The 12,801-nt window shown below is 40.6% G+C and overlaps 1 protein-coding gene across 1 annotated transcript in view; it reads left to right on the forward strand.

Moving 5' to 3' along the window:
- Positions 1 to 11,025: 11,025 nt before the first annotated feature.
- The window catches only part of trpc1 (transient receptor potential cation channel, subfamily C, member 1), a 32,336-nt gene continuing 30,560 nt past the window's right edge, over positions 11,026 to 12,801 (forward strand). Inside the window, exons 1-2 of the mRNA XM_084102919.1 lie at positions 11,026 to 11,511; positions 12,496 to 12,650. Of these exons, the coding sequence (XP_083959045.1) occupies positions 11,346 to 11,511; positions 12,496 to 12,650 (321 nt within the window). The 5' untranslated portion in view covers positions 11,026 to 11,345. The remainder of the gene's footprint in view (positions 11,512 to 12,495; positions 12,651 to 12,801) is intronic.

Genomic DNA, 12,801 nt, shown 5'->3' on the forward strand with positions numbered 1-12,801 from the left:
ATGTAAATCCCTCCCCCTAAATGTATATAAAATTGCAAGGCAACTTTCTTTAGATTAGACTTTGGTGACTGCAGCTACCGACAGCACGTGTTCTCAATAAAGAAACCTGCTGAAGAAAGAACCAAGTCTCCTGGTCGTCGATTCTGAGTTTCCAACAGTGCTAAGGAGTGAGGGGGGTAAAGCACAGACAGGGGTTAGGATACTAATGACCTGGGTAGTTATGGAAACAACAGTTGCTAGAACTACTGTAATCCTATAGAGAGAGGGAAGATGTTGATAGTCAATATCTAAGATAGGGTATAAGTAAAGGTAAAATATCCTTATAGCTCCAAAAAACTAAAAGGAAAGGGAAACAATTGATTTAGTTAAATTTCAAATTTAGTTAAACTTTATTTAGCTAAATAAAATAACAAAATAAAAGTAAACAGGGAGTGTCCTCATAGCCCTGGTAACTAAAAGGGAAATTGAATAAGCAAATTGATTTAATTAAATTCCAAATCATTGATCTATCAGGGGTCAGTATCCTAACCTCAGGGAAATCATCTGACTCAAGGGCTTGTGTGAAGGCTTTGTTTAAACCACTTAACAGGGATTGCATGACTAACACTAAGGGGTTTCCTAATGATGTGTAAGTTATCCTATCAGACTAACACACAACTTATCCGTCACTGCCCACTTTAAGGCTAAAAATTCCAGCTTGTGGGTGGGATAACGTTTTTCACAGTTTGACAACCCTCTGCTGGCAAATGAAATCACCATCATGTGACCATCTTGTTCCTGGTACAAGGCAGCACCAAGACCATGGAGACTAGCATCTGTATGTAAGATGTATGGCAGTTTTGGATTAGCAAATCCCAACACCGGGGCTGTGGTCAGCTTCTGAATCAGTGGTCTGGAATGCAGTGTCACACTCAGGCGTCCATCTACCACCAAAAGGTTTCTTGAAATCAGAATTGGAGACAGGCTTAAAACCCTTTGCATTCCTTCGAGGTGGACAATAGCCAACTGTTTTAATGGTTTGTCAATTTTGGAGTAGTCTCTGACAAACCTCCGATAATACCCAGTGAAACCCAAAAAGGACTTCAACTCACTGATATTTGTCGCCTTTGGCCAGGTGGTGAGTGCAGAGATTTTCTCAGGATCTGTTTCCACGCCTTTCTCCGAAACAATATGTCCAAGATATTTCTCAGACTTCATGAAAAAGTGGCATTTGCTTGGAGATAGTTTTAGGCCAAACTCTTTCAGCTGGTTCAGGACTTACATGAGGCGTTCTTCGTGTTCCTCCAGGCTTTTCGAGAAAACGATGAGATCGTCGAGGAAGACAAGGACTTCTTTGAGATGCAAGGTGCCCATGCACTTTTCCATGACACGTTGAAATGTACTAGGCGCATTAGTCACTCCCTGCGGCATTCTATTAAATTCCCAGAATCCCATAGGTGTTACAAATGCCGTCTTGTACTTATCCTCCTCTTCAACCTCCACCTGATAGTAACCTGACTTAAGATCCATGACAGAAAACCATTTGGATCCAGTCAATGCAGAAAACGTTTCCTCAATGTTAGGCAGTGCGTAAGCATCTTTGATCGTCTGATTATTTAGTTTTCTGTAGTCTGTGCACAGGCGGATAGCACCGTTCTTCTTCTTCACAATGACTATTGGCGAAGCGAAGGGGGTTTCCGACTCACGGATTATGTTTGCATCTTTAAGCTCCTGGAGATGAAGCCCAACAGCTTCATAATCTGAGGGATGAATGGGCCTCACTCTCTGTTTAAAAGGAGTTGGATTTGAAAGCCGAATTCTGTGCTTGACCGCTGAAGTGTGCCCATAATCAAGGTCACTCATTGCAAATACTTCAGGAATGGAGTTAAGCTTTGTTGTAATTCTTTCTTTCCACTATTCAGGAAGAGAGGGGTCTGTGAAGTCAAATGTGATCTTATTTTCAGGATTGGTGGAACATACTGCATTGCAGCCGACTTTAGTAGTGGAAGACACAACACTAGGCTTTTTCTCTTTAGCTGAGGTATTCCTTAGTGAGGACAGAGCTGATGGAGCATAAAGCTCAGCTAAACAACAGTTAGCTGGGAGTGTGATTTCATGTGCGGTTTCATTCTGGAGGATAATGGGAACTTTAAATGAGGTCCGTCTGGGACTGGTCAGGACATAACTGCACAAAAGCAGACCACCATGGAGGCTGGAGTGAGTGGATGGCTCTACTACAAGTGGAGCATCAGCAATCGTTGCCACATTCCTAGCATACCCATCCAGGACCATCTTTTGACCCCCTGGAATGGCGACGCATTTCTGACCCTGTAGTTTGACTTGGCCCACTTTACCATTGCTTTGTCCCAGGATGTATCTGCGCAAGAGAGTTTTCAAAAGGGGTGCATGTTGGAATTTGTCCTTGGGAGCAGCATAACTGCTGTCGTTTGCAACACAAGATTTAAACAATGTGTCAAGGGTGTTGGTGCCAACCAGTACTGGGACTTCAGCATTGAATTTGTAGTCAGGTATGACAAGTGCAAGGGTGGAAACAGTTTCAGCTTTTCCAGCAATTTTCTCTGGGAAATGTATGCTAACTTCAGTATAGCCCAAGTATGGTACAGTCTGCCCCCCAGCTCCTTCAACTTCTATAAGATCATCAAGAGAGAGGATTGGAGAGGATGACAGATGTGTGTCATAAAAGGACTTGGACACAGTGGTCACCTGTGAAGAGAGTTGCAAACCTGTCCCTCAATAATGATTTCAGCTGTGCATTTAGGACCAATTATGCCAGAGATTAAATCACTTTCATGAGATGGAAGACATGAGTGAGCTTGACATCTTGCTTCTTTTTGGTTCAATTCATTGGGACATTCTTTGCTACAATGGGCCCCAGTATGTCCCGTTACTGAAACCCCGTCCAGTTTAACAGCACTCCATTTTTCACTTTCCATTCATCTTGTTTCGCTTTGATTTTGATATTATAGCTATTGTCAACTGGCCAGAATTTTGAGATTGCAATAGACGAGTAAGACTATAATGCATTAAGTACTAAGGAGCTAAACCATTTAATGTTTTGAAAGTTTTTTTTTTTTTAAAGTGATTTTAAAATGTAAAGGATGTTTAATAGGGAGCCAATGCAGTGTTGATAGAACCAGATTAATATGGTCATACTTCCTGGTTCTAGTAAGAACCCTAGCTGCTGCGTTTTGGACCAGCTGGAGTTTGTTTATTAAGTGTGCAGGGCATCCAGCCAGTAGAGCATTTCAATAATCTAGCCTTGAGGTCATGAATGGATGAACTAACTTTTCCGCATTTGTCATTGAGAGCATATGTATTCATATAAATTCATATATATTTTTAAGAAATGTGGCTTTCAAATGAAAGATTGGCATTAAAAAGAACACCCAGGTTCCTAACTGACGACAAAGATGTGACAGAACATCCAACAAGTGTTAGACAGTATCTTGCTTACTGCCTGCAGGGGTTTGTGGTCTAATAACTAGAATCTCTGTTTTTTCAGAATTAAGTAGTAGGAAATTACTAGCTATTTACTTTTTTTTTTTTATATCAGCTATGCATTCATTTTGTGAATTGGTAAGTTTCGTCGGAGCGCAAAGAAATATAGAGCTGAGTATGTATCATCAGCATAACAGTGAAAGCTAATGCCATGGGCTGGATTTCCCGATAACGTTGTCTCTTAGCGCTACAAAGACTCTAAAGGTATAACATAACTAAAGGTATACCATTTCTAGGCATGTTTCCCGAACTATACCTTAGGAGGTTGCTTAAAGGGGACCTATTATGCAAAATTCACTTTTGCATGCTATTTGGACATAAATGTGTGTTGGCAGTGTGTGTACACAACCACATAGTGATAGAAATCCACTCACTCCTTTTTTATTAATCCCCATAAATCATCAGCAGTGTCTCATAACGACCTGTTTTCAGAATGTGGCTTTAGTGACGTCACTAAAGCCACAGGCCCCGCCCACAAGTGTTGACAGACACTGCCGTTTCAACATAGACCCGCCCTGATCGAGTTCACAGCGAGTTGTACACATCTGCTATCTGCACTGACGAGAATGTCTCCCAGCGTTGTAGGTGTTGTGTGGCTGGATGGATGTATTAATCCACATAGATCTCTCTATTTACTCCCGAAATCTGAGGCAGCCGCTGAAGACAAGGTGGAATTATTTTGTTTTCAAAGAAAATGCTCTCTCAACTCTACCGAAATTCGTTTATGTAAGTTACTTACGCACTTCTTATACTGTGTTTACTCAGCTCTTACGGTGATTTTCTGGAGTAAAACTGAGGCTTCATCCTTCGTGTGATGTACAATAAACTTTATTAAACTCATCAGTATATTTTTGATCATCATTCAGACCTGGTCCGAAACAGCAGACTTGTAGGCTATTAATAGTGGATACATAAAAGCAGATGACAAATACGTTATAACCGTAATTAAACTAAACTATACCTGTTCCATCTCCATACAGCACTCTGACTCTGTAGGCATCATTGTCCGACTCCGGGTCGAAATGAACACCGTTACTGAGAGTTTCTGATATTATCATCTTTCCATAAGATGAAAATGAGTGTGAGCTCATGAAGCTCAGCCCCCTGTGCCGTGCAGCAGCAGCTTATTTGCATTTAAAGGGCACACACTAAAACAGCGCGTTTTTCTGAGCACCAAAAAATGACAATTTAAACATGCTGTAAAATATGATCTGTTGGGTATTTTGAGCTAAAACTTCACATACACACTCTGGGGACATCATAGACTTATTTTACATCTTGTGAAAAGGGGCATAATAGGTCCCCTTTAAGATATAGCTTTTTACGTGTGACGTTACCAGGTGCTGTCCGTGGGGGTGGTGCTGAATTTGATTATATCGATGGCTCGAGAATCAATTGTTCACTCATGCAGGTGCTGCTTCACTGCGTTATGTGAGAAAGCGGTGTTCTTTATAAAAGAATCACATCAGGAATAGTTGAAATTGCATTTATTAGGATTAATGGGATATTTAAAAAAATAATCCAAACTATAATAGCCTAGCCTACATATTTTTAAATTGTATCATACAGTACATGCTGCCACAATAACGGCCAATTTCAAATGTTTACGTGCTTTGTTCTTTCTCCTTTTTGTTCGCTGAGGTGGAGTTGTGATGAAAAATGTTTCTTGTAAATACTTTCCAGCACAGTGACAAAAGTGTACAATGCACGTATGGTGCTCGGCAGTGATTAAAAAATGATTTAAACAGTAAAGTCTGATGTGATCTCTTCTTGTAAACTTAGAGATGTGGATTCGGACAGCAAATAAATTACCACATGCACACAACCTTGGTGTTTGTCAAAAAACGTCTCGGGTTACGACTGTAACCCTTGTTACACGAGGGAACGAGACACTGCATCGACTATGACAATTTGGGGAACGCCCCCCAGCGTAGTGCCTCTGAAGCATGAATGAAACTAAGCCAATCATGATTGGTGTTGCGTCATGACGTAACGTGTAACAGCATACACGGAAGCTACAAAGGGAACACACAAAACAGAGTTAGCTTCTGTGATGAAGCAAGTTGCTCCCAGGCAGGGGAAGGCGTGGCGAAGGGACGCAGTGTCTCGTTCCCTTCTCAGGGAACAAGGGTTACAGTCGTAACCCGAGACGTTCCCTTTCGAGGGAACTCGAACTGCGTCGACTACGACACTTTGGGGAACGAGTACCCACTATGCCAGAACGAGCCCTGCCTGTCCCAGTGGGAAGCTGCGCACAGGCACACTTAGGATGAGAGCACTAGAGTGCCAGGCATAAAAGGGATGTTCAGACTATAAAATCTAATAAAAGTGTGTGGGGTGGCCCATCCAGCTGCATCACACACATCTTGGATCGGGGCCCCTGAAAGGAGGGCTCTAGAGGACGCCATGCCTCTGGTTGAATGAGCCCTCACGGCCAAAGGTGAAGGCAAACTGATAAGCCATACATATTACCTGAACGATCCAGTTGATGATGGTCTGTTTAGATGCGGGAAGCCCCTTCTTGGACGACCCAAAACACACCAGCAATTGGTCTGACTTCCGCCTTGAAGAGGACCTCTGAATACATATCTTGAGAGCTCTGACAGGGGAGAGCAAATTAAGTCTCTTTTCATTCACCGTCAGGTGAGGTGGGGGATGAAAAGCCTGCAGAACCGTAGGCCATGCCACATTAGAAGGCACTTTAGGCACATAGCCCGGCCTGGGATGCAAGTTAGCCTTAATGTCGCCTGGAGCAAACTCCAGGCACCCATGAGATATCTAGAGCGCCTGATGGTCTCCTGCTCTCCTCAGAGAAGTAATGGCTAGTATAAAAGATACTTTGAGGGAAAGGTTCTTGGCCTCAGCCGACTCCAGAGGTTCGAAGAGGGCCTCGACCAGCCCTTCGAGAACCACTGCCAGGTCCCATGTGGGAACCCTGGTACGGGCCGCAGGTCTCATCCTCCAAGCCCCACGGAGGAAACATACGACCAGCTGATGTCTCCCCAGAGTCCCATCACCCAGAGGAGCGTTGAAAGCCACAATGGAAGCCACGTACACCTTAAGTGTGGACAGGGTAAGATCAGCCGAGAATCGATTTTTGAGGAACTCCAGCACTGAAGCCACTGGGCAGTTAACTGGGTCCACCTCACGCTCTCTACACCAAACGGTGAAAACGTTCCATTTCAGGCCGTACAATTTCCTTGTGGAGAGCCTCTCGGTACTGTGCCCCCTCAGGGGCCAGACCCACAGTTTCCATAGCTCTGGCCGAGAGTGATTAAGCCCTCTGCCTGCATCAGCAGATCCCTCCTGATGGGAATCTCCCATGGAGGGCCGTCCAGGAGCGAAATTATGTCTGAGAACCATACGCGGGCCGGCCACAACGGGGTACTAACAGTAACAGACTGACCCCGTCGTGATGGACCCTCTCTAGAACTCCCAGAACCAAAGCAATCGGGGGAAATGCGTAAAGACGCAGCCTCGGCCACGTCTGCACCATGGCATCCAACCCCAGCGGGGCTGGATGTGTGAGAGAGAACCACAGTGGACAGTGTGTCGTCTCTCAAGACTTGAACAGATCGACTTCCACTGGGCCGAACCTCTGACTCCACCACCTAGGAGTGGAGTCTCTGTTCCCCGGGCCTCAGCCCCTGCCTCGACAGGATGTCTGCTCCTTGATTCTGATCTCCTGGGATGTATGTTGCTTTGAGAGACATATGGAAGAAAAATAATGTCAAATGTTTTTGAAATAAAAAGCCTGTTGAATTGCACTACTTGAAAAAAAAATAGGCATTACATTAACCATGCTTGCATTTTAATGCATTGTATTTTTAGGGCTTCCATTTTTATGGGCTGAAATTCAACATGGTTGAATATTTAAGCTGTGAATATTTCAATTAAAAACATTTCAAACACATTTTCATTATTAAAAATTCAATAATCCATATTCACCTTTCACTTCCAAAATATTCAAACTGTTGAACTGTTCAACTGAACTGTTCAACATAACTGTTCAAATATTCAAACTGTCCAAAAAATACAACCTATAATATTCAACAGGCATTTTTTGGTCCATTTTATTTCGCTTTGCAAATTCACTTCCACAAATTCAGTGGTTCAAATTCGACAGTAAATTCAACATTGACATCCAGGAACTGCAGGAAAAGCAGTAGATTGCCGAGCATACTCTCCATCTGCTGTTAGTCAACCTCACCAGCAGGTGGTGCAAAAGCGTGTGTTGTTGACGAAGACCAGCAACAGTTAGAACAAGCCATTCATTCATAAAACTCATTTACAGCAATGTAAGTGTATTTGTGATTATTATGAAGGCGGTTTTATGTTAAATTCAGTGTCTTCACGGTTACTTTTCCTGTGTAGCCTACATGCATCTTTCTCTACCGTGAACAAGATTATAATGTTATTCCCCGATGCAGTTTTATGACTTCCAAAAGTCTAGTCACAATCAATCAAAACAATGTATACAATCATAGATGATTCACAAATAATCACAATAATTAGAAAACATTATTCGATAAAATTTCAAATTGGAGCCTGTACTCCGTCGATTCTTGCACCCAACAACACAACAAGATGACATTTAATAACAATAATAATAATTTAAGCTTCTTATTATGTAGCCAAATCTGTGCTGGTTTGTATAGACCCTTTTACAGCCCACGTGATCAAATAGTTGCGCGCATTTTGGCAACGGAAGTGGTGTTTTTCCCCACTGGTTCTAACATGTTGGCACCTCCGAAAGTTTATCAAAACGGTTTCCCAGCATCAAAATGTCTGGTTGTTGCGTTTACGGTTGCACTAATCGATATTCCACCAAGGGGCTTAAGTTTTATAGGATTCCGACAGGATCACGGCCGTTTCAGAATAGTGGCTGCAGGTGATTAAACGTGTTGATTGGAGCGAGGACATAATAAAAAATGCTCGCGTCTGTTGTTTAATCCGCTCGCGTAGCTTGACACGCTGCTGATTCTCGCCATACTTCCATTGCCAATATGCGCGCGCATATGTCATCATTGTGTACAAACAGTAAAAGGGTCTATTAGCCGCCTCCAGTTGTCCGTTTGTTTTGCCTCCAGCTAACGCTGTGACGTAATTGTGACGTCGGCGCAAAAGGGGTCTATAGTATTTTTAATTGCTTTATATTTTTTAATGGAAACAGGTCTTGTGCATTTTTTGAACGAAAATATTTTCTCAGACAATCTGCTGTTATTATGATAAGCAATTATCTCTGCAGTTAAAACACAGCACGCCACAGGAAAAGTGTTCAAAGCATCGCATTCACTACAAATATTTATATTTATTGAATATAAAAATTGTTGTAGCTTCTCAGTAATGATTTCATGCAATTTAAGTGTTTATCTCCATTAATGAGAATGGCATATTTAATCTAAATGTTTATATCAGAAGTAAAACATAGTTTAAATCATTAATGTATTTATTTAAAATGGAGGAAGCCAAAACCACGTTTGTAGTGTAACGCAATAGGTCGCAGCATCAAACAGTTGTCCGCTCTGAACGGTCACAGCCGCATGCAGCACCAAACAAAAAGGCGAGACCTCACCGAAGACGCGCTCAAGCCTAAATGCAAGCGCGATAATGACGTCACATAACTTATTATAATGCGGACAAATGGGCTTCTAGCTCATTATGCCACAATCAGGACTCATAATGAAGATTTCCGTTTTTACTTAAAGGCACACTGTGAAGGAATTGTGTTTTTGTCAAACAGCGACCCCTAGAGTCGCTATGGAATACTTGCACTGTCGTAAATATTTTTCGAATAATAATAAAAATTAATAAAAAATAATTTTCTCAGATCGGATAGCTATCTGATTTATCAAAACAATTCCATTTACACCTGGTCACATAAATGTGTTTTTGCGAAACGGATTTAAATCCGATCTTCAATTCCCGCGCTGTATGCAGATTTAATGGAGTGCACGTCACGAAAGCAACAGATATGAACAGCATTTTATTGATCATCAGCTAAAATTTCTAAATCAAAGACCGCAATAAGAGAGAGCAGTAACAGCCCTGGTAAGATCATTTCGTTTCTTTACTTTTAATGATGATGATTGTGTGTTAAGCGTCTGCGACTTACTTTCACTTTGATTTGCGATAGTTTGCACGTTCTCTTTATGACTATGCTCAGTTGCTCATCTGCGGTGATGTGTGTTCCAGGAGCGTCGTCATATCTGTCTATAACATATAGCCTATAACACGCTCTCACACGTTTTTATTTTTAGCATTTTTGAGAGGAGTACAATTTACATGTGGTTTCAACAACCAGATGCATTTACACTTGTCCAGTTTCGTCTGGAATGCGGCACAGACCTCCTCCTGAAGTGGTTTGAGCGATCGGATTCAAATCCGTCTTGAATGCGTTTCGGAGGGCATTTACACCTGGTCTTTTCACGATCAGATAGCTATCCCATCTGAGAAAACGCATGAAGTGGCCAGGTGTAAACAGCCCCATGACAAAAACATACGCATGAAAGCCGAAAACAAACGCTGGTTGGCCTCTCACGTCCAAATTTGACGAAGTGGTGGGGGAAGTGACGTATGCCGTAAAGCAGTCGAATTTTGTAGTTCTTTTTGTACTTGGGTTACTACCCGAACCCCGAAGTTACATAGTGCCAGTAAAAGCGATACAGACCCCGTCAGGCTATGGCAGACGTGTCATTCAACCTATTGTAAGTCGATGTACCATCACAAGGGTCTTGGAAATATATTATGAAGGTTGAAAAGTTTCACAGTGTGCCTTTAATCTGCCGTTAGGCCTATGCCGTCAGTTTCACTAAATGGCCCAATGCGCTCGGGGTGATGGATGTTTGCTTCAAGTGATAGGCTTGGTGAGTGAAATTATATTTGCATTATCTTTCTGTATATGTATAATTTTCTTTCTTACATTTTCTGTCTAAAAGTGACCAAAAAGACATTTAACTCCAGCTCACCATCGGAGACATGGACAAAATGGCAGCATATATCATAACAATAAACATGATTATAAACAAGTTAATTAACATATAAACATGTCGGATAAATATAATTTGAATATTTACATTTATTTACATATTTTAAACACCATTTCTGCTTAATTTCTGTTTGTAAATCATACATGGGTTAACAAAACTTTTTTTCTTTAATCAGTGTAAATTAGTTAAATTAATTAGCCTATTATACATATTTTTGGTATGGTAGGCTATCAATGCATGTATTGCTTCCCCCTTTTATTAATTGCTTTTGCTTGTTTAATCCTTATTGGTAATTTGCTCGGTTCGATGGAATCATATAAAATAGAACATCACTGCTTTCCTTCCTAACAGTTTAACAACGTTTTTTTGGATTACAATGCAGTAAAGACTCATCACTCAAAATGAAATGGTGTTACTTACTGTATATACACAATAAGATATACTGTACTTAAGCTTTGTCAGTGCCAAAAGGCTCTTACGGACATTCATCACTTATGTAACTATATTGATGCTCCAACGGCAGTGAGCGCGCATGCGCATTTACAGCATCATCAGCACCAGCTCAACAGAACATCGCGATGCTCTTGCCTCTTCTTGTGTTTACTATCGTTTGGAGAAGATTTGGTTATGAAAACCTTTAGAATATCGTCATACATGCTGATGGATGTTTTCTCTATCGTACCACACACATAAGCCGAGACGCGGAAGCTAAATAAAGAGCTCTGACAGGAGTCAATCTCTCATTACAGCGAGGGCCTTATCAGAGCGCGTAACATCGTTTTCATCAGGACTGACCAGGGCTCTTATTTTTATTTCGTGATTTCATGTGTATAAAGGTGTAATTATCTGCTCAGTGGGATGCACATCAGTGCTTTGCCGTACTCTCTCTCCGTTATAATGGCTGCTCTATATCAGGGCACGGACGTGTCCTCACCGGATAAATATCTGGCGTTAAAAGACGTCAGAGAGGTGAAGGAGGAGACCACTCTGGACGAGAAGCTCTTTCTGCTGGCCTGCGAGAAGGGTAAGTTCATTTACCATTACAATACGAATGTATTTAAATATATATTGTATAACACAACAATAATAGTATATTAGGTTATATTTATGTTAGATACATTTTGAGATATAAACAAAATACTTATAGTATGTTAACTTTTTTATTGTTTCTATTATGTATCATTGTTTTATTAAAATATAATATCTCTCATATCAAATATTTAGTTCATATTTAGTTATGAAAGCCTGTGTGTGTGTGTGTATATATATATGATATATGATATATATATGTATATGTATATATATATATATATATATGTATATTTTTTTAGCAATATTATTAAATTATTGCTAATAATATAGTACGTTTATGACCTAATATTAATTTAGAGATAATTTAGAGGATGTTTTTTACTTTTAATAAAATGGTCACATGTAGAAAAACAGCAACATAAGAAGTGCTAGAATAGAAAGTTTCAAAAATGTCTTAGATTAGAACAGAGACGAAGATGTAGTTTAGTTAACTAAAAAAAAAAAAAAGTAACTAAAAGTTTGACCGTAGAGATTTTATTTCGAATGGTTTAAGGGTAATTGTATACAATTAAAATAATTGTAATCAAATAATGGACTGTAAGAATTTCACATATTTATTTTGCATTACGTACTACTAGTGTGGTTCTAGTAATTTGTTTTGAGAAAAGTAGATTTTGAGAGCTTGACTGATGGCTCAGACCTGGTTCATACAGCAGTGTGCTGCGTAGTTTATTTCCAAACATTCCAGAAACAGCTTGGAAAACTAATGAATTTCCTCTGGTTACATTGTGCAGACAGGAGTCAGTTGCTATTCTTTTACCATATAAAGAAATCCTAAAATGGCTCAGGGAAGGATATCTCTCCTTTAAGGGCAATATAATTTTCCATCACAAACCACTGTCCTCTCTTGCTGATAACATTTAGTTGTCATTGTATAAACCATTGAACCTGTATTGTTACCTAACTGCATTTTAAGGAGACTACTACATGGTAAAGAAACTTCTGGAGGAGAAACGACATGGTGAATTAAACATTAACTGTGTAGATGTACTTGGGAGAGATGCTGTCACCATTTCAATCGAAAATGAGAATCTAGACATATTGCAGTTGCTCTTGGACCATGGCTGTCAGGTAAGAAAACACCCATGTCCTCAGCTCATGCATAACATATTATATAAAACCAATCTGTTAATTTGGGATGGGTGTGTGTGTATGTGTGTGTGTGTGTGTGTGTGTGTGTGTGTGTGTGTGTGTGTGTGTGTGTGTGCGCATGCGTGTGTGC

Source organism: Abramis brama (assembly GCF_963993115.1).
Source record: "Abramis brama genome assembly, chromosome: 24".
Taxonomy (NCBI): domain Eukaryota; kingdom Metazoa; phylum Chordata; class Actinopteri; order Cypriniformes; family Leuciscidae; genus Abramis; species Abramis brama.